Genomic DNA, 21,950 nt, shown 5'->3' with positions numbered 1-21,950 from the left:
TAAACAGGTCATGATCCTTATAGTAATCTGATAAGACCTTTTAGGCAGATATTAAATATTTTAAAAAAGGGAAAAAAATCCAAGGCACTTCTTCTGGTACAAAGTTAAAAAGCTGAACTCTGCAGAACTCTGGTAGTTGCTCAGCCCCAGCTGGAAAAGAGAACGCCCTTCAAGTCTTTATTCAGGATGAACTGTAGAGTGATGAGGACCTCCTTTCGGACAAATTCCCATCCACAAACCTGGAAATTCTGAGAAGAAAACAACAGAGCAGAAACGTTATTCTATAATGTTGCTGAGTTTGATCAAGTGACACAACATCTATAAATCTGCATGTTACTGGTTTATAACAGGTTAAATTTCTTTTTATAAAATTGTCATCGTTTCTGTATAAAGTGCTTAAAAGTGTGAGTACCTGTACTGTAGGTGACCCGTACCCGCGACAGTGACAGAGATGTCTGTCACCTTTTATCACTTTCTGATCTTGTCATGAAGTGACACAACAGTGAAAGCTTTCTCACAATAAAAAAGACAGCTTTCTACCTTAGCTAAATCTTTTTTTTTAAATATATTGCTATACATAAGCTTAATGTTTATTTTTTATATATTTTTTAAGTGTTTTAGTGTTTACTTTATTTATTTAGTTTAGCATTTATACACATTTCCATATGTAGGCGCTACAGTAGCCTATATAAAAAGAAGAAGAAGAAGAAGAAGAGAAGAAGGTAGTAGTAATCTGTCCGTTCTTCTTTTTCTTCTTCTTCTTCTGCTTCCTCTTATTATTACATCTTTCTTTTTTTTATTAATGCTTTAATTTATGTTGTTGTGTAGACTGTGTAAGAGAAAGTCCGCTGGTGATGTAAGTTCGCTTTGCTTTTTTCTACAGCATTGTGCACGTGTGCACTGTTGCAGTGTCGTCACCACGTTGCACCAGCAGTCTCTGCACTCAGCTCACGTCACCGAAAGACATGAAAGACCCGACAAACCCCGAGCGGAAGGGTTTCTGTGTTATATTAAACTCGCTTTCGGTTTGTAATCGAGCGGGGAAAGATCTGAACGACTCGGTGTCGATTGTCCCGCAGGTAAGATTGAAATATCTGTACTTTGTTGTTGTTTTTGTTGTTGTTTTTGAGCAAAAATCTGTTCGCTGTAACGACTCGTTCGCTACAGTGCAACAATCCTGGTGTTCTGTACAGAGGGAGAAGTCTTACAGGAGTCACTTCGCGATCTAGTGGATTTAAATCTGTCGGCGATTAAACACGTCATAAATCTCTGTAAAACAAACAAACAAACAAACAACGTGCTGTATAATGTGTTAGTTTGTAGTTTGTAGTTAGATGTCGTTTTCCTATGCTATGCTAAGTCGGCTCAGTGGAAAGTGAAAGCGAAATCGGGGGTGGCTGAAGGAGCTCGCTGGGGATTTCTCACCGCGTCCCGGTGGCTCGAGCTTCGAGTTACGGCCGCGCTTCGTTTTCCCTTTCCATATACATGAGGATAAAACCCAGCGAGCTGCACCATGTCTCCAACAAGCTCAACCAGCCGAGAGCGCGAACATGGACACCAAACAGTCATGGATCTGTCTTTATTTTCTGCTGTTTTTCATCGTGCAGGAGCGAAGCGAAGCCTGCAACTGGATGATCAGCCAGTACAGAGCGAAGAACAACTTCTGTGTGTCACTGCTGAAGGAAATGGTGAGTCAGTGGAGGAAGCTTTACTTCTCAAATTCTCTGATTTAAGCAGGTGACTCAACTGAGATTTAGGCTCTTAACCTAATACTACTACTATTAACAACAACAACAACAACAACAACAACAATTATTATTATTATTATTATTAGTAGTAGTAGTAGTATAGCTATAATAATAATAATAATAATAATAATAATAATAACTATTATTGTTACAGTTATATTATTATTGCTATTATCAATAACAATAATACGATTACAACTAATAAAAATTATTATTATTAATATTATTGCTATTATTTGCATTATTAGCATCATTATTCATTATTATAATTATTTTGCACTAATAATAATACAAACTGAACTTAGTCAAATAATTAATTGCACTAAAAATCTGGGTAATAGATAATGTACCACATGTTCTAAACTGTAGTCTTCCCTGTCACTGCGTTTCCAAAAAAGTCACAGTTTGGTATTGGTATGAGGCATATGAAAAATGCCACTCTTATCACGTCTTTGTTATACACCTTACGTCTGAGTCGGGAATCACTAAAACACCATTGTTTCAGGATTAGGTTTGCATATCGTATTAAATGGGAATTTATCATTACTCTGTAACGATATTCACCCGGATGTTGCAGTCTTCCTGATTGGATCTATGAGGACATTTGTGAAGATTATTAGTTGAATTGGTGGTGAATTTATAGCTGTTTTGACCGAGATGTTGATAATGTCAGACGCTGTACGCATTATATTCCTATGTTACATTTTTTTTCCCATCTTTGTTTTTTAGGGTGGAGAGATTGTTCAAGTGAATCGTCCATTCCCACATAAGGCATACAGTGAAATCGATAAGGCCAAGGTAATTTGAAAATGAAAAGCTAAATTCAGGATCTACTTAAGGTTCTAATGCTTTTGTAGGAGCACAACACTCACAACACGTCTTTTTCGTACAGGCAGAAGATCAGGTGAGGTTTCTGGCTCAGGCCACAGAGCAGATCATCAGTGTCTTCAATGTGTCTCATGTGGATGAAGTAAAATGGGACCGCAGCGCACTGGATGATTTCCTGAACATACTTAATACCCGGCAGTTAACAGAGCTTACAAAATGTGTAAGTGTTGAATAAATGTCTTGTACTAATATAGTAGGGTAAATATGCTGTAATAATTATGAATATTTGCATTAGGGGACACTAAATTTTGCTATAGCAAAAAAAAGTTTCAACTTATGATCAGTGTGAAGTAATGAAGTAGTGATGTTCAGTAAAGTAACTTTAATGCTTTCTTCTGAAACAGACATCGACATATGCTGAAAGAGCAGGACACTCACCCACTGAGAGAAAACTGAGAAAACACTTCAAGAAGTTGAAGAAATTTCTGAATGAAGCTGTAAGTTACTTTCATATTTAACGTGCTAGGAAGCTATCTGATAGGAAATGTTTAGCCCCCAGGAATACCAGACAGGAATCATTAAGCACTCGACAGAGTTAAAATACTGTATAGCGAGAGCATACTTGCACGGGTGTCTCATATACAGTCTTTGATGTCATGGTGTTACCAACATGGCGTCCAAAATGGGAATGTCACGTATCGTGACGGAGCGGAGATAGGACGGATGCAAGTGCAGTATGAACAGTTGTTTATTTTAAAAGAGAGACAGGCAGACAAATCCAAAACGTGATCCAAAAACATAATCCAAAACAGGCGAAGGTCAGGCGATCGGCAAACAGACATACACAGGATTAAACATGAATCAAGGTCGTGGTCACGGAAAACAGGGTCGATAAACAAAACGAGAAACATGAACTATGACGAGGAACTGAGAGCGGATAATCCAGCGTGAACTAACTCTAAACATGGACCGTGACTATGACTACTAAACGAACTAATATAACTATACGATAATCTTCCACGTCGTGTGCTGGGAGGCGCGCGGTATATATGCGGACATGATCAGCGTCTAAACTGCTAGCAGCTGAGGGCAATACAGACACACGTGAAATCCCAGCCAATGACAGAACAGGGAGGAGACATGACAGAAACATAAACAAAACACACGTGTCCAGATGTCACTACTGTCAACAATGGAAAAGCAGGTGCTCGCGCATTCGCGCTTAGAGCACGCTGCTTCAAGGGGGAATCATGACAGGGAAACAATAACCCATGCCACTATGCGTATAATAGACCGCAGGCAGTGTACACACTATGAAAAATTGTATATGGATATGTCTTTGGCTTTATGTGACTATGTACGTTTTAAGAGCTTCATATTAGCACTAGTAGTAGTAGCTACTGCTGAATACTGGTCCACGAGCATAAGTGAGAGGGCAAGCCCAGGAGAGCACACCGAGGTCGGCCATGGCGGCTGGGTTCCTGTGGTCCAGTTTGAACGATTGAATAAGCAAAGTTTGTAACCTGGGGACTTTGAAACTGATCGTTGGAAACACAGTGAGCTCGGTGGCAGCGTCCAAGATGTCAGTTTAGGCGGAAATACGGCTTCAACGTCCACTAAAATGACCAATTTGGCGGCCTCTTTCATGAGCGCTATAGATCACAGAGGTGTGGGGATGGATGGTGTTTTAAAGCTACTGAACAGCTGTTTTTAACGATTTAATGATAACGTAGCGCTCGTTGCGGTCTGACACTCTTCACAAGTGCAGACGATTCCCGTTTTGGTAATGGTGCAGGCTTTCCATGAGAAAACGGCATGCAGGGCCAGATTTAAGGGGGTGCTGGTTTGGACTACGCTCCCCAGATATTCTGTATGCAAACCCTAATGTTGCCTCAGGACTTTTTTATGACCCAATTAACGAGTATATTACTTAAATCACATGTCAACAACCTCAAGGCTTGTGTGCGAAATAGGGATCACTTCCTTGTTTTCCTGAACTTAAAATAAACGAATGATGAAACAGCCAACCGTACCTACAGTATATACTGTATATTTCACACTATGTAGAACTCTCACAGTAGTGTAGCGACTGCCACAGTACAGTGTGCAGGAGCTCATATCTCAGAGTCCTCCTTAAAGTCAACGCCTGTGTGACGTGTTTGATGTAAGTCAAACCCGTGTCTAAAAATAATTCAGCAATACGCGAGGAATAAGGAATTACTTTTGGTGTGATGAAAACATATAAAAAATAAAAGCATGGATATTTTCGTGATCATTTTTTAGGCACAATCTGTCGGACAAAAAACATAAATGTAAATGTACAGAAACAGAGTAGTTATGTATGCTAATGTATATTGATAGATATTTATTGGATAGTCACTGTATATTTATTTTATCTTTGTTGCAGAAGTACAGCGCAGACTCTTTGGAGCGAATCAGGAATGTGGTACAGCATCACCTTTGGAGGATGGACATCATTGCTGCCAATGTGAAGCATAAACTACTGAAAAGGACCAACTAAAAAAATCCTGCTAGTTTTGTTAAAGAAGAACAAACAGAATATTTAAACGTATATGTTATTATTGTCTAGAAATTGGACCAAATATGGGACCAAAAGGCTTACTGAATCTGTCATGTTTAAATGTCTTAATTGAATTCATGTATCCTTTTGATTTGGCTGTTGATAATCTTATTTATTTATTTATTTATTTATTTAGTTAGTTATTTATTCATTATGCATGTATGCATTTGTTTATTTATTAGCATAAGCTAATGAGGAAACACTGTTATATTGTTATTTTTCTACGGGTTTGTTTTGATGGTCAATTTCACTGATTCAAGAAACAAACAAAAAAATATCATATTGATAAATGAATTAAAAAAAAAATTTTTTACCCATTAAATCAGGCATCCTCTGATGATTCATTTTTCTGTTTCTGACACTGTGGGCAGTTGGGACACAACACGTCACACATTATGAAAATAATAGAGTGAATTCAGGACAGTTTGTGAATTTCCATATTGTCTAAAGCTTTCTTGCAATTAATGAAACAAAATCCCCTAACACACGGTACATGTGTTAAAGAAAATTATAGCATATTCTACAGAAGCATGGATTACCCCTTTGACGTTTTAAAGAAATGTTTGGTCATTTGGGACAGCATGATTTTATTGGTTTAGGTCTTTACGTTCATCCTCAATTACACGTTTAAAAGAATATTTATTTGTAGGATACTTATTCAGGGCACATTGCAATAACAGTAATTAAATATTGTATGAACAGAGGAGACTGAGTAAAATCAACTATATATTAAGATGTTGGCCTGAGTAACATTCTATCATAAATTTCTTACAGCAAAAGCAACAATAAAATGGTGAGAAAAATCAAGATTTTCAAATCAAAATTAAGAAAGAAATCCTTTCTAAAATTCAGTATAAACTGATTAAGTAAAAATCACAGTAGAAAAACTCCACTAAAAGAAGAAGATATATGTGCTAAGTTAAGTTAAACTGTCCAAATTTACCTGAATTCGCCAATGCGTCCAGCTCAGTGACTACACAGGCATACAAATAACAAAGAGACCAACTTTAAATAAACTATCTTGTCGAAAGTTGGTGGACCCCTGACCAACACGCCCATATGTCCTTGTTGAGCATCTCATCCCAGATTTATTCCTCCCTTTTTCTGTTATAATAAGCTCCACTATCTCTTCTGTGAAGGCTTTCCTCTAGACTTTGTGGCATGGCTGTGGGGATTTGTGTTCATTCACCTACAAGAGCATTAGTGAGGTTGAGGTGATGTGCTGATGTTGTGATGTTGAGGAGGTTTCAGCTCCAGTTCATCCCAAAGGTGTTCAGTGGGGTTAAGGTCAGGGCTCTGTTCAGGATACTCGAGTTCTTCTACCTTCTTCCAAACTTAACACTTATCATGTCTTCATTGAACTCGCTTTCACACAGGAGCATTGTCATGCTGGAACAGGATTGGGCCTCTTAGTTGCAGTGAAGGGAAATTGTAATGCTACAGCACATAACAACTTTCTATACAAATTGTATGTTTCCAACTTTGTGGCAGTTTGAGGAAAAAAGGGTGTGATGGTCAGGGGTGCACATACTTTTGACCATATAGTATCTAGATAATGGAAGTAGTTCACAGGTTTCAACTAACCAAGAATTACACCAGACAATGGTGTAAACATCTGAATTTATAGAAATATCTATGAAGTGTAATCAGTATGTGTAACTAACATTTAGATTTATTACTTAAGCATAATCTATATGTATAATCAATGTTTAGAAGCATAATGTAAATCCATAGAACACTTTTTGATCAAGGTATATTCTAAGTGTGTGTTGAGTTAGATGAATTCTGTGTCTTACTGCACAATAATTGTTCTTTCTGTACCAGCCTGTATCTTCCTCCACAGAAGCAGATAGCTTTGAGGCCAGATACCAATTAACAAGTTAGGATGAGGCCTTAGGAGGAAACAAGCTCATTGAGGCCTAAGAAGGGAGTGTTGGTCAAAGTCAGGACTCTGAGTGAAACCTTTTTTTTTTTTTTAAAAAAAGAATAAACCATGTCCTCATAAACCCTTTGCATGTTAGAGCAGGGAAAACTCTCGAACGTGCCACTCTAAAATATCCAGGGGTTTTTGCAGGACCAGATTTGTGAACATGTATGTTTGTATATAATCAAAGTTTTTGACATGCAGTTAATCAAATATGGCATAGTGTTTTACTGGGTAAGACCTTTTAACCAACTTTGTGCTGTAGAAAAAGTTGTATTTAAGTGTAGATGTGATTGAACAGGGTTTGCAGTAATCAGGCCTGGTTGCGTCTTGTCCAGCTGAACCCCATTATGAATGCAGTTTCATAGATTTGGGTAACTACAGGTGCAAATATATTTTCACACAGGCCCAGTTGGTATTGGATAACTTTTTTTTGCTTCAATAAATAACTGTATTTTGTGTTTACTCAGGTTGCCTTTGTTTTGTCTTAGATTTCGTTTTAATTTCTGAAACAATTTAGTATGAGATATTCACAAAAACAGAAGAAATCAGGAAATACTTTTTCACGTCATTGTAAATAACAGTGAATGATTACCTCTCAGTTTAACATGCTGCCATGATGTCAGTCTTAGAGCAAAGCCGTGTGGTTAGTTCCTGTAAAGATCACAGACATGAGTTGGAAATGTGCTGCATATGGCCGTATAAAATCATCTCTAGACATGAGTGGTTTCTTAAATGAAGAGGTTTTAAACCCAGAATGTAATCTGTCTATAATCTGCTACTGTTTGACTAGAGACAAAACTTCTTAGGCCACCTACAAGAACCTACAGCAGCTGTTTGTAGATACCACTGTTAAATTATCATATGAAAAGAGGTTGCTTGGTTTAGGCAAGAACTTTCCTGACAGGCACAAGTTTTTATCGAGTGTGCGTCAGATCTGTGAACTTATTCGGAAATAAACAAGACTTTAACATTTCAGGGAATAGCTTCTTGTTTATTAAGCCTGCTAATCGAACATCTCTTTAAACAAGATTCATATCGAGCATATCTCGTTTATGAACCCCATGACCACATCCAGGATGCGTTCTCCAAACTCACACCCAGTTATTATTATTGTTATTATTATTATTATTATTATTAAGTGTATGGATTATTTCAGTTTTAGTTTTAGTTTTGTAATACACATAATTTATTCACAGGCGCAAACACCTAATTAGTATTTCCGTTTGAGAAAGTTTTTTTTTTTCGCGCTGCGAACTATTTGTTTCATAACCCACTCGTCTGTTTTCGAGTTGCAATGCGAAAGTGAAAGTGAACTTTACAACCTGCTATCTTTGGGGATGGGAAGTCTTGTTTTGTGTGTATTGTCCCATGTTTTTTGTGCAGGTCCGAACTCCCTCACAGAGTTTCGAGCCTGCTCTGTTCCAGCCTCCCATGATAACATTACTAATAGGCGACACTATTTACAGAGGTTGAGAAGCTGGAGAGTGTGGAGGAGGAGGTGGTTGAGGTTGTTGAGGAGGAGGTTGGAAGTGGTTACCTGTGATTGTGTGTTGGGAGATTTGGTTCATGTTTGCTTGCCCTTGTGGCTATAGTATTCTTTGTTCTGACTGCTGTTCTGGTTCTGACTGTGAGTTTGGTCCTCCCTGTACCTGCTTATATGTATATATTCCCCAGTGTATATATGTTTCACTTGCTTTACCGACAGTAGGGGTGTGGCTGCCATTTCTTTTGGGAGTGGGGTCCTTTTTGTCTCTGTTTCTGGATTAGTGAATTAGTGATTAGTGAGTTGTTGTTTTTTTAGGTAAAGAAGTTTTGTTTTTTCATTTTAGCCTTGGCACACCCTGAAGATATGCCTAGTGTTATGTTCTACAGTTGTTCTACAGTTGTACAGTTGTATATACACTTGCCTATTTGTACAATATACCACCGATTTATTGAAAACTGTTTTTATTTGTGTGTGTGTCTGTCGTTCCTGGCTTCCATTATTAAGAAATCTTCGTCTTTGAACGGTTACTCTGTGCGGCTCAACCTAGACTGTGCCGTAACAGTGTGCAAGTAAAGCAGTAAATAAAAAAAAAAATATTTTTAAAAATTTGATTTGATTAGATTTTATTTATAAAAAAGTGCAAATATTTAAAAGCATACATCAATACCCAGAAATGTAAGTAACCAAATAAATAAATAAATAATAAATAAATAAATAAATAAATAAATAAATAAATAAATAAATAAATAACAATATATTATAATAAAAACAAGATAAACACATAATTTTGTTTTCATAAAATAAAGAAACTAACCAACAAACAAATAAATAAATGTCACTGTTTGCAGTCGCTGAAAACGTTCTCTGGATGCAGTGAGGAACACTGTGGCTTGTTCTTCTTTAGTTCTTGCTCTCTAGAACAGTCTGAAGCTCCTCGAGGCCACCCTGAAGCTCAGTTCTCACTATCTCCCAGGCGCACGAGCTGAACTCCTGTGCAACAGAAACACAACGCACATTCACATATTAAACAGCAGAATTTCACCACATCATTTCCACATGCACTTCCATGCACAGGCTTTGAGTGTGTGATAGTGATTGTTGTTTCTTCTCTGTGTACTGACCTTCTCTTTCAGTCGCTCCTCCAGCTTTTCAAAAAACGACCTCAGTGTAGCAGTGCTGCTGTCCGCAGGTTTCTCCATCGCCGTCTGGAACTTTTTCCCTGTCTGAAAATGATTAACAGAGATAATGGTGTAAACTTTTATTCACTTATCCCTACAGTAGTACATATTCTGAAGCACTTCGACTGAAGTGTCAGAACCAGACCCCTCAGACCAGGAAATCTCCGACTTACGCATTCCTGCAGCTTTCTCACTTGTCTACTTATGATAGACTTGAAGAGTCCCAGTTTCTCAGTCCCAGTTTGACTGATGTTTGGTCATTACCGAAGATTGTGGCAACACCTCTCAGAGTTTCAAGAGCCACCAAGACCAGGTCTTCATTCTGTACAAAGGAAGCGACGTGACACATTACGACTTTTACTGTCATTTTTTTTTTTTTTAATTTAGAACTATTTTTACTTGCACCCTTCTTTGATTTTCTGACTTTGCATTAGCATCAAACATTTACACTTATATATATATATATATATATATATATATATATATATATATATATATATATATATATATATGAAATATAATATGTTTAACATCTTACCTGTGCTTTTATAAACACATCATCTGGGAAGGAGTACTCTCTTTTCTCCAAACACTCCAAGGACATCGAATCATCACCCTGCAGAATGTCATAAAGGAATAAAAGAATATACACACACTTATTTTAACTGACTTTCAAGTAGTCTTTTAAGATTTTTCTAGATTTTTATATAATTTTCTTAATGCAATAACTGTATTATTTAACTGTGCATATTTAACTATAACTGTACATATATAACGGTACATAACATTATTATAATATACATTACTGTGTGCAATATCATAACAACAATAACAACAGTTACTACCACTACTAATAATGATAATAATAATAAGTAGTATTATTATAATTAGAAGTTTATTATAAGCTCACATATTTAATAAGCCTGTTATACCTAATGCATAGTACTTAATACAACGCTGTAAAATATTAGAAATATTATTTTGATATGATGAAGGAAGTTGTTTCTCACCATGTCCCTCAGCAGTACAGAGTTCTCCTCGTTCTTTTCTTGGAGTCTGCACTGTGCCCAGGTGCAGGATGGCAGAGCTGCAGCTTCACACACACTCAACACGAACCCGAGCAGCAGAACACTCTTCATCAGCTCCATGATATACACTCAGTGAGAAAAGCGTAAACACTCAGCTGTGAGTGTGAAATGGTTCAGTTAGCTCGGTGCTCCTCTGAAGCGATGTTCATGCAGACTGGCACCAGCTCGGCCTATTTATTGTACCTGCGGTTTTGTGGCATCATGTTGCCCCTGAACCTCAAAAAGTACACGAGGAGAAATTATTTTTCTTGTGGTTCAGAATGAAACCGAATATTTTTTCTTCTCTTTTCTTTTCTTTTCTTTTCTTTTCTTTTCTTTTCTTTTCTTGTCTTTTCTTTTCTTTTCTTTTCTTTTCTTTTCTTTTCTTTTCTTTTCTTTCTTGTTATGCAGTTTGTAAAATGGCCCGTGTGAGATTTGACATTACATTTCTTGCTGTATATCACTGAGCTTAATCTTTAGAAGGAATGCTGTTCGGTTTCTGTCGTTATGAAGCTCATATAAAGTATAAATCTGCTGAAGCTCACACTGAGTTAAGCTACACTTCTTTATTTTAGTTAGGCTATAATTATAGATTTTAATGCAGAAACAATCTGAAAAAAAATTGGTTCAAAGTAAAAATGTCACTACTTGTTACACTTTTTTAAAAAATAGACAAAGAATTAAATAAAAAATAAAATGTCTGTAATAAATTGACGTATTTTGCTTTTAAACGAGGCATTTCTTCAGTACACAATTAAGTGTGAAACTACTATCATTCATTATTGATTTCCCCCGCATCTGTTGAAATAAGGAACGCAGGTGTAAAACAATTCAAACACGAAAGCAAAAGAATTCCCTTTCTGTTCAATTTTGGAAAAAAATCATGTAAGATTTAATTCGTGTTCGAGACGTAAAAAATAAAAAAATCCCCCTATGAAGTGGAAATAAATAGACAAAGGGCTGGTGCTATTGTTCATTCACACCTTTTCAGGATTTCAGAGCAACTGTGATTGTAACGGAGACTGAGTGTGTAACCTTTTCTCACTGAGTGTATAATGAATCACATGGAGCTGATGAAGTGTGTGCTGCTGCTCGTGTTCGTGTCGAGTGTGTGTGAAGCAGTAGCCTTGCCAACCTGCCAGTGGGCACACTACAAAGAACTGAGCGAGAAGAGCAAGAACTTGCTGGAGCGTATGGTGAGAATAAATAATAATAATAATAATAATAATAATAATAATAATAATAATAATAATAATAATAATAATAATAATAATACTGCGTGTGTGTCTCTACAGGGTGGCCAGTTGCCACAGAAGTGTTTAGAGGGAAAAAACAGCTCCTTTCCTTCCTTTCCAAAGGACGTGTTCATTAAAGCTCAGGTATGTGCTGAAATGTTTATCCATGTCTAGTTATAACTTGCAGACTCTAAAACAAATTACAACGATCTGTACACATCCTTAAACCGTTCAAAGATTACATCAGGATGTAGATGTCTTTAAAAAATATATTAAAAGCCATTTTCATTCTGTTCATTTTTAACACCATGTCCTACTGACAAGTCTGCTTGAGATTACTTACCAACGGGGACGACGACATCAAGAACAATTATTTCTCCACTACGAAAACGGTAGCATTAAAATATTCGCTGTATCGCTTTGTTCTTGCAGAATGAAGACCTGGTCTTGGTGGCTCTTGAAACTCTGAGTGGAGTTAAAAACATCTTTAAAAACAACCACACACTAGTGAAGTGGGAGAGCGACAGTCTGGCACTCTTCAGGAGCCTTGTGTTTAGACAAGTGAGAAAGCTGCAGGAATGCGTAAGTCGGAGATTTCCTGGTCTGAGGGGTCTGGTTCTGACACTTCAGGCGAAGTGCTTCAGAATATGTACTACTGTAGGAATAAGTGAATAAAAGTTTACACCATTATCTCTGTTAATCATTTTCAGACAGGGAAAAAGTTCCAGACGGCGATGGAGAAACCTGCGGACAGCAGCACTGCTACACTGCGGTCGTTTTTTGAAAAGCTGGAGGAGCGACTGAAAGAGAAGGTCAGTACACAGAGAAGAAACAACAATCACTATCACACACTCAAAGCCTGTGCATGGAAGTGCATGTGGAAATGATGTGGTGAAATTCTGCTGTTTAATATGTGAATGTGCGTTGTGTTTCTGTTGCACAGGAGTTCAGCTCGTGCGCCTGGGAGATAGTGAGAACTGAGCTTCAGGGTGGCCTCGAGGAGCTTCAGACTGTTCTAGAGAGCAAGAACTAAAGAAGAACAAGCCACAGTGTTCCTCACTGCATCCAGAGAACGTTTTCAGCGACTGCAAACAGTGACATTTATTTATTTGTTTGTTGGTTAGTTTCTTTATTTTATGAAAACAAAATTATGTGTTTATCTTGTTTTTATTATAATATATTGTTATTTATTTATTTATTTATTTATTTATTATTTATTTATTTATTTATTATTTATTTATTTATTTGGTTACTTACATTTCTGGGTATTGATGTATGCTTTTAAATATTTGCACTTTTTTATAAATAAAATCTAATCAAATCAAATTTTTAAAAATATTTTTTTTTTTATTTACTGCTTTACTTGCACACTGTTACGGCACAGTCTAGGTTGAGCCGCACAGAGTAACCGTTCAAAGACGAAGATTTCTTAATAATGGAAGCCAGGAACGACAGACACACACACAAATAAAAACAGTTTTCAATAAATCGGTGGTATATTGTACAAATAGGCAAGTGTATATACAACTGTACAACTGTAGAACAACTGTAGAACATAACACTAGGCATATCTTCAGGGTGTGCCAAGGCTAAAATGAAAAAACAAAACTTCTTTACCTAAAAAAACAACAACTCACTAATCACTAATTCACTAATCCAGAAACAGAGACAAAAAGGACCCCACTCCCAAAAGAAATGGCAGCCACACCCCTACTGTCGGTAAAGCAAGTGAAACATATATACACTGGGGAATATATACATATAAGCAGGTACAGGGAGGACCAAACTCACAGTCAGAACCAGAACAGCAGTCAGAACAAAGAATACTATAGCCACAAGGGCAAGCAAACATGAACCAAATCTCCCAACACACAATCACAGGTAACCACTTCCAACCTCCTCCTCAACAACCTCAACCACCTCCTCCTCCACACTCTCCAGCTTCTCAACCTCTGTAAATAGTGTCGCCTATTAGTAATGTTATCATGGGAGGCTGGAACAGAGCAGGCTCGAAACTCTGTGAGGGAGTTCGGACCTGCACAAAAAACATGGGACAATACACACAAAACAAGACTTCCCATCCCCAAAGATAGCAGGTTGTAAAGTTCACTTTCACTTTCGCATTGCAACTCGAAAACAGACGAGTGGGTTATGAAACAAATAGTTCGCAGCGCGAAAAAAAAAAACTTTCTCAAACGGAAATACTAATTAGGTGTTTGCGCCTGTGAATAAATTATGTGTATTACAAAACTAAAACTAAAACTGAAATAATCCATACACTTAATAATAATAATAATAATAATAATAACTGGGTGTGAGTTTGGAGAACGCATCCTGGATGTGGTCATGGGGTTCATAAACGAGATATGCTCGATATGAATCTTGTTTAAAGAGATGTTCGATTAGCAGGCTTAATAAACAAGAAGCTATTCCCTGAAATGTTAAAGTCTTGTTTATTTCCGAATAAGTTCACAGATCTGACGCACACTCGATAAAAACTTGTGCCTGTCAGGAAAGTTCTTGCCTAAACCAAGCAACCTCTTTTCATATGATAATTTAACAGTGGTATCTACAAACAGCTGCTGTAGGTTCTTGTAGGTGGCCTAAGAAGTTTTGTCTCTAGTCAAACAGTAGCAGATTATAGACAGATTACATTCTGGGTTTAAAACCTCTTCATTTAAGAAACCACTCATGTCTAGAGATGATTTTATACGGCCATATGCAGCACATTTCCAACTCATGTCTGTGATCTTTACAGGAACTAACCACACGGCTTTGCTCTAAGACTGACATCATGGCAGCATGTTAAACTGAGAGGTAATCATTCACTGTTATTTACAATGACGTGAAAAAGTATTTCCTGATTTCTTCTGTTTTTGTGAATATCTCATACTAAATTGTTTCAGAAATTAAAACGAAATCTAAGACAAAACAAAGGCAACCTGAGTAAACACAAAATACAGTTATTTATTGAAGCAAAAAAAAGTTATCCAATACCAACTGGGCCTGTGTGAAAATATATTTGCACCTGTAGTTACCCAAATCTATGAAACTGCATTCATAATGGGGTTCAGCTGGACAAGACGCAACCAGGCCTGATTACTGCAAACCCTGTTCAATCACATCTACACTTAAATACAACTTTTTCTACAGCACAAAGTTGGTTAAAAGGTCTTACCCAGTAAAACACTATGCCATATTTGATTAACTGCATGTCAAAAACTTTGATTATATACAAACATACATGTTCACAAATCTGGTCCTGCAAAAACCCCTGGATATTTTAGAGTGGCACGTTCGAGAGTTTTCCCTGCTCTAACATGCAAAGGGTTTATGAGGACATGGTTTATTCTTTTTAAAAAAAAAAAAAAAGGTTTCACTCAGAGTCCTGACTTTGACCAACACTCCCTTCTTAGGCCTCAATGAGCTTGTTTCCTCCTAAGGCCTCATCCTAACTTGTTAATTGGTATCTGGCCTCAAAGCTATCTGCTTCTGTGGAGGAAGATACAGGCTGGTACAGAAAGAACAATTATTGTGCAGTAAGACACAGAATTCATCTAACTCAACACACACTTAGAATATACCTTGATCAAAAAGTGTTCTATGGATTTACATTATGCTTCTAAATATTGATTATACATATAGATTATGCTTAAGTAATAAATCTAAATGTTAGTTACACATACTGATTACACTTCATAGATATTTCTATAAATTCAGATGTTTACACCATTGTCTGGTGTAATTCTTGGTTAGTTGAAACCTGTGAACTACTTCCATTATCTAGATACTATATGGTCAAAAGTATGTGCACCCCTGACCATCACACCCTTTTTTCCTCAAACTGCCACAAAGTTGGAAACATACAATTTGTATAGAAAGTTGTTGTGTGCTGTAGCATTACAATTTCCCTTCACTGCAACTAAGAGGCCCAATCCTGTTCCAGCATGACAATGCTCCTGTGTGAAAGCGAGTTCAATGAAGACATGATAAGTGTTAAGTTTGGAAGAAGGTAGAAGAACTCGAGTATCCTGAACAGAGCCCTGACCTTAACCCCACTGAACACCTTTGGGATGAACTGGAGCTGAAACCTCCTCAACATCACAACATCAGCACCTCACCTCAACCTCACTAACGCTCTTGTAGGTGAATGAACACAAATCCCCACAGCCATGCCCCAAAATCTAGAGGAAAGCCTTCACAGAAGAGAGAGTGGAGCTTATTATAACAGAAAAAGGGAGGAATAAATCTGGAATGAGATGCTCAACAAGGACATATGGGCGTGTTGGTCAGGGGTCCACCAACTTTCGACAAGATAGTTTATTTAAAGTTGGTCTCTTTGTTATTTGTATGCCTGTGTAGTCACTGAGCTGTAAGCATTGGTGAATTCAGGTAAATTTGGACAGTTTAACTTAACTTAGCACATATATCTTCTTCTTTTAGTGGAGTTTTTCTACTGTGATTTTTACTTAATCAGTTTATACTGAATTTTAGAAAGGATTTCTTTCTTAATTTTGATTTGAAAATCTTGATTTTTCTCACCATTTTATTGTTGCTTTTGCTGTAAGAAATTTATGATAGAATGTTACTCAGGCCAACATCTTAATATATAGTTGATTTTACTCAGTCTCCTCTGTTCATACAATATTTAATTACTGTTATTGCAATGTGCCCTGAATAAGTATCCTACAAATAAATATTCTTTTAAACGTGTAATTGAGGATGAACGTAAAGACCTAAACCAATAAAATCATGCTGTCCCAAATGACCAAACATTTCCTTAAAATGTCAAAGGGGTAATCCATGCTTCTGTAGAATATGCTATAATTTTCTTTAACACGTGTACCATGTGTTGGGGGATTTTGTTTCATTAATTGCAAGAAAGCTTTAGACAATATGGAAATTCACAAACTGTCCTGAATTCACTCTATTATTTTCATAATGTGTGACGTGTTGTGTCCCAACTGCCCACAGTGTCAGAAACAGAAAAATGAATCATCAGAGGATGCCTGATTTAATGGGTAAAAAATTTTTTTTTTTAATTCATTTATCAATATGATATTTTTTTGTTTGTTTCTTGAATCAGTGAAATTGACCATCAAAACAAACCCGTAGAAAAATAACAATATAACAGTGTTTCCTCATCAGCTTATGCTAATAAATAAACAAATACATACATGCATAATGAATAAATAACTAAATAAATAAATAAATAAATAAATAAGATTATCAACAGCCAAATCAAAAGGATACATGAATTCAATTAAGACATTTAAACATGACAGATTCAGTAAGCCTTTTGGTCCCATATTTGGTCCAATTTCTAGACAATAATAACATATACGTTTAAATATTCTGTTTGTTCTTCTTTAACAAAACTAGCAGGATTTTTTTAGTTGGTCCTTTTCAATAGTTTATGCTTCACATTGGCAGCAATGATGTCCATCCTCCAAAGGTGATGCTGTACCACATTCCTGATTCGCTCCAAAGAGTCTGCGCTGTAGTTCTGCAACAAAGATAAAATAAATATACAGTGACTATCCAATAAATATCTATCAATATACATTAGCATACATAACTACTCTGTTTCTGTACATTTACATTTATGTTTTTTGTCCGACAGATTGTGCCTAAAAAATGATCACGAAAATATCCATGCTTTTATTTTTTATATGTTTTCATCACACCAAAAGTAATTCCTTATTCCTCGCGTATTGCTGAATTATTTTTAGATACTGGTTTGACTTACATCAAACACGTCACACAGGCGTTGACTTTAAGGAGAACTCTGAGATATGAGCTCCTGCACACTGTACTGTGGCAGTCGCTACACTACTGTGAGAGTTCTACATAGTGTGAAATATACAGTATATACTGTAGATACGGTTGGCTGTTTCATCATTCGTTTATTTTAAGTTCAGGAAAACAAGGAAGTGATCCCTATTTCGCACACAAGCCTTGAGGTTGTTGACATGTGATTTAAGTAATATACTCGTTAATTGGGTCATAAAAAAGTCCTGAGGCAACATTAGGGTTTGCATACAGAATATCTGGGGAGCGTAGTCCAAACCAGCACCCCCTTAAATCTGGCCCTGCATGCCGTTTTCTCATGGAAAGCCTGCACCATTACCAAAACGGGAATCGTCTGCACTTGTGAAGAGCGTGATAGCTCCAGACCGCAACGCGCGCTACGTTATCATTAAAAACAGCTGTTCAGTAGCTATCAAACACCATCCATCCCCACACCTCTGTGATCTATAGCGCTCATGAAAGAGGCCGCCAAATTGGGCATTTTAGTGGACGTTGAAGCCGTATTTCCGCCTAAACTGACATCTTGGACGCTTCTTGACATCAAGAACCCAGCCGCCATGGCCGACCTCGGTGTGCTCTCCTGGGCTTGCCCTCTCACTTATGCTCGTGGACCAGTATTCAGCAGTAGCTACTACTACTAGTGCTAATCTGAAGCTCTTAAAACGTACATAGTCACATAAAGCCAAAGACATATCTATATACAATTTTTCATAGTGTGTACACTGCCTGCGGTCTATTATACGCATAGTGGCATGGGTTATTGTTTCCCTGTCATGATTTCCCCTTGAAGCAGCGTGGTCTAAGCGCGAATGCGCGAGCACCTGCTGTTCCATTGTTGACAGTAGTGACATCTGGACACGTGTGTTTTGTTTATGTTTCTGTCATGTCTCCTCCCTGTTCTGTCATTGGCTGGGATTTCACGTGTGTCTGTATTGCCCTCAGCTGCTAGCAGTTTAGACGCTGATCATGTCCGCATATATACCGCGCGCCTCCCAGCACACGACGCGGAAGATTAGCGTAGAGTAGATTAGTTCGTTTAGTAGTCATAGTCACGGTTCATGTTTAGAGTTAGTTCACGCTGGATTATCCGCTCTCAGTTCCTCGTCATAGTTCATGTTTCTCGTTTTGTTTATCGACCCTGTTTTCCACGACCTTGATTCATGTTTAACCCTGTGTATGTCTGTTTGCCGATCGCCTGACCTTCGCCTGTTTTGGATTATGTTTTTGGATCACGTTTTGGATTTGTCTGCCTGTCTCTCTTTTAAAATAAACAACTGTTCATACTGCACTTGCATCCGTCCTATCTCCGCTCCGTCACGATACGCGACATTCCCATTTTGGACGCCATGTTGGTAACACCATGACATCAAAGACTGTATATGAGACACCCGTGCAAGTATGCTCTCGCTATACAGTATTTTAACTCTGTCGAGTGCTTAATGATTCCTGTCTGGCATTCCTGGGGGCTAAACATTTCCTATCACATAGCTTCCTAGCACGTTAAATATGAAAGTAACTTACAGCTTCATTCAGAAATTTCTTCAACTTCTTGAAGTGTTTTCTCAGTTTTCTCTCAGTGGGTGAGTGTCCTGCTCTTTTAGCATATGTCGATGTCTGTTTCAGAAGAAAGCATTAAAGTTACTTTACTGAACATCACTACTTCATTACTTCACACTGATCATAAGTTGAAACTTTTTTTTGCTATAGCAAAAAGCGTCCCCTAATGCAAATATTTATAATTATTACAGCATATTTACCCTACTATATTAGTACAAGACATTTATTCAACACTTACACATTTTGTAAGCTCTGTTAACTGCCGGGTTTCAAGTATGTTCAGGAAATCATCCAGTGCCCTGCGGTCCCATTTTACTTCATCCACATGAGACACAGCATTGAAGACACTGATGATCTGCTCTGTGGCCTGAGCCAGAAACCTCACCTGATCTTCTGCCTGTACGAAAAAGACGTGTTGTGAGTGTTGTGCTCCTACAAAAGCATTAGAACCTTAAGTAGATCCTGAATTTAGCTTTTAATTTTCAAATTACCTTGGCCTTATCGATTTCACTGTATGCCTTATGTGGGAATGGACGATTCACTTGAACAATCTCTCCACCCTAAAAAACAAAGATGGGAAAAAAAATGTAACATAGGAATATAATGCGTACAGCGTCTGACATTATCAACATCTCGGTCAAAACAGCTATAAATTCACCACCAATTCAACTAATAATCTTCACAAATGTCCTCATAGATCCAATCAGGAAGACTGCAACATCCGGGTGAATATCGTTACAGAGTAATGATAAATTCCCATTTAATACGATATGCAAACCTAATCCTGAAACAATGGTGTTTTAGTGATTCCCGACTCAGACGTAAGGTGTATAACAAAGACGTGATAAGAGTGGCATTTTTCATATGCCTCATACCAATACCAAACTGTGACTTTTTTGGAAACGCAGTGACAGGGAAGACTACAGTTTAGAACATGTGGTACATTATCTATTACCCAGATTTTTAGTGCAATTAATTATTTGACTAAGTTCAGTTTGTATTATTATTAGTGCAAAATAATTATAATAATGACTAATGATGCTAATAATGCAAATAATAGCAATAATATTAATAATAATAATAACAATTTTATTAGTTATAATCGTATTATTGTTATTGATAATAGCAATAATAATATAACTGTAACAATAATAGTTATTATTATTATTATTATTATTATTATTATTATTATTATTATAGCTATACTACTACTACTACTACTACTACTAATAATAATAATAATAATACTTGTTGTTGTTGTTGTTGTTGTTAATAGTAGTAGTATTAGATTAAGAGCCTAAATCTCAGTTGAGTCACCTGCTTAAATCAGAGAATTTGAGAAGTAAAGCTTCCTCCACTGACTCACCATTTCCTTCAGCAGTGACACACAGAAGTTGTTCTTCGCTCTGTACTGGCTGATCATCCAGTCGCAGGCTTCGCTTCGCTCCTGCACGATGAAAAACAGCAGAAAATAAAGACAGATCCATGACTGTTTGGTGTCCATGTTCGCGCTCTCGGCTGGTTGAGCTTGTTGGAGACATGGTGCAGCTCGCTGGGTTTTATCCTCATGTATATGGAAAGGGAAAACGAAGCGCGGCCGTAACTCGAAGCTCGAGCCACCGGGACGCGGTGAGAAATCCCCAGCGAGCTCCTTCAGCCACCCCCGATTTCGCTTTCACTTTCCACTGAGCCGACTTAGCATAGCATAGGAAAACGACATCTAACTACAAACTACAAACTAACACATTATACAGCATGTTGTTTGTTTGTTTGTTTGTTTTACAGAGATTTATGACGTGTTTAATCGCCGACAGATTTAAATCCACTAGATCGCGAAGTGACTCCTGTAAGACTTCTCCCTCTGTACAGAACACCAGGATTGTTACACTGTAGCGAACGAGTCGTTACAGCGAACAGATTTTTGCTCAAAAACAACAACAAAAACAACAACAAAGTACAGATATTTCAATCTTACCTGCGGGACAATCGACACCGAGTCGTTCAGATCTTTCCCCGCTCGATTACAAACCGAAAGCGAGTTTAATATAACACAGAAACCCTTCCGCTCGGGGTTTGTCGGGTCTTTCATGTCTTTCGGTGACGTGAGCTGAGTGCAGAGACTGCTGGTGCAACGTGGTGACGACACTGCAACAGTGCACACGTGCACAATGCTGTAGAAAAAAGCAAAGCGAACTTACATCACCAGCGGACTTTCTCTTACACAGTCTACACAACAACATAAATTAAAGCATTAATAAAAAAAAGAAAGATGTAATAATAAGAGGAAGCAGAAAAAGTTAGAAGAAAAAGAAGAACGGACAGATTACTACTACCTTCTTCTTCTTCTTCTTCTTCTTCTTCTTCTTCTTATTATTATTATTATTATTATTATTATTATTATTATTATTATTATTATTATTATATAGGCTACTGTAGCGCCTACATATGGAAATGTGTATAAATGCTAAACTAAATAAATAAACACTAAAACACTTAAAAATATATATAAAAAATAAACATTAAGCTTATGTA

At 37.2% G+C, this 21,950-nt stretch overlaps 4 protein-coding genes across 4 annotated transcripts; 2 read left to right on the top strand and 2 right to left on the bottom strand.

Moving 5' to 3' along the window:
* The first annotated feature begins 920 nt into the window (after window positions 1-920).
* Window positions 921-5,467, top strand: LOC100304645 (interferon a3). The gene is made up of 6 exons (XM_053675460.1): window positions 921-1,079; window positions 1,608-1,688; window positions 2,478-2,546; window positions 2,641-2,796; window positions 2,981-3,073; window positions 4,984-5,467. The coding sequence occupies exons 1-6, from the start codon at window positions 966-968 to the stop codon at window positions 5,095-5,097; spliced, it is 627 nt and encodes a 208-aa protein (XP_053531435.1). The 5' UTR covers window positions 921-965; the 3' UTR covers window positions 5,098-5,467.
* A 3,919-nt stretch (window positions 5,468-9,386) lies between these two features.
* Window positions 9,387-11,039, bottom strand: LOC128629060 (interferon omega-1-like). The gene is given in 7 exon segments (XM_053675214.1): window positions 9,387-9,560; window positions 9,692-9,793; window positions 9,922-9,989; window positions 9,992-10,070; window positions 10,287-10,364; window positions 10,759-10,904; window positions 11,024-11,039. Coding segments are annotated over 7 exon segments (579 nt in total). The 3' UTR covers window positions 9,387-9,470.
* An 831-nt stretch (window positions 11,040-11,870) lies between these two features.
* Window positions 11,871-13,166, top strand: LOC128629094 (interferon tau-2). Its single transcript, XM_053675425.1, has 5 exons — window positions 11,871-12,011; window positions 12,111-12,194; window positions 12,483-12,632; window positions 12,761-12,862; window positions 12,994-13,166. Exons 1-5 carry the CDS (start codon window positions 11,871-11,873, stop codon window positions 13,081-13,083), a joined length of 567 nt encoding a protein of 188 aa, XP_053531400.1. The 3' UTR covers window positions 13,084-13,166.
* A 3,896-nt stretch (window positions 13,167-17,062) lies between these two features.
* LOC108256765 (interferon a3) lies at window positions 17,063-21,648 on the bottom strand. Its single transcript, XM_017453971.3, has 6 exons — window positions 21,394-21,648; window positions 20,785-20,865; window positions 19,910-19,978; window positions 19,657-19,815; window positions 19,383-19,475; window positions 17,063-17,556 (listed from the first exon to the last, which is right to left on the bottom strand). The coding sequence occupies exons 1-6, from the start codon at window positions 21,505-21,507 to the stop codon at window positions 17,443-17,445; spliced, it is 630 nt and encodes a 209-aa protein (XP_017309460.1). The 5' UTR covers window positions 21,508-21,648; the 3' UTR covers window positions 17,063-17,442.
* Window positions 21,649-21,950: the final 302 nt, after the last annotated feature.

This window comes from Ictalurus punctatus, chromosome 24 (assembly GCF_001660625.3).
Source record: "Ictalurus punctatus breed USDA103 chromosome 24, Coco_2.0, whole genome shotgun sequence".
Taxonomy (NCBI): domain Eukaryota; kingdom Metazoa; phylum Chordata; class Actinopteri; order Siluriformes; family Ictaluridae; genus Ictalurus; species Ictalurus punctatus.
Note: the sequence above shows the minus strand (reverse complement) of the source record. Positions and strands in the feature narration are given on the sequence as shown.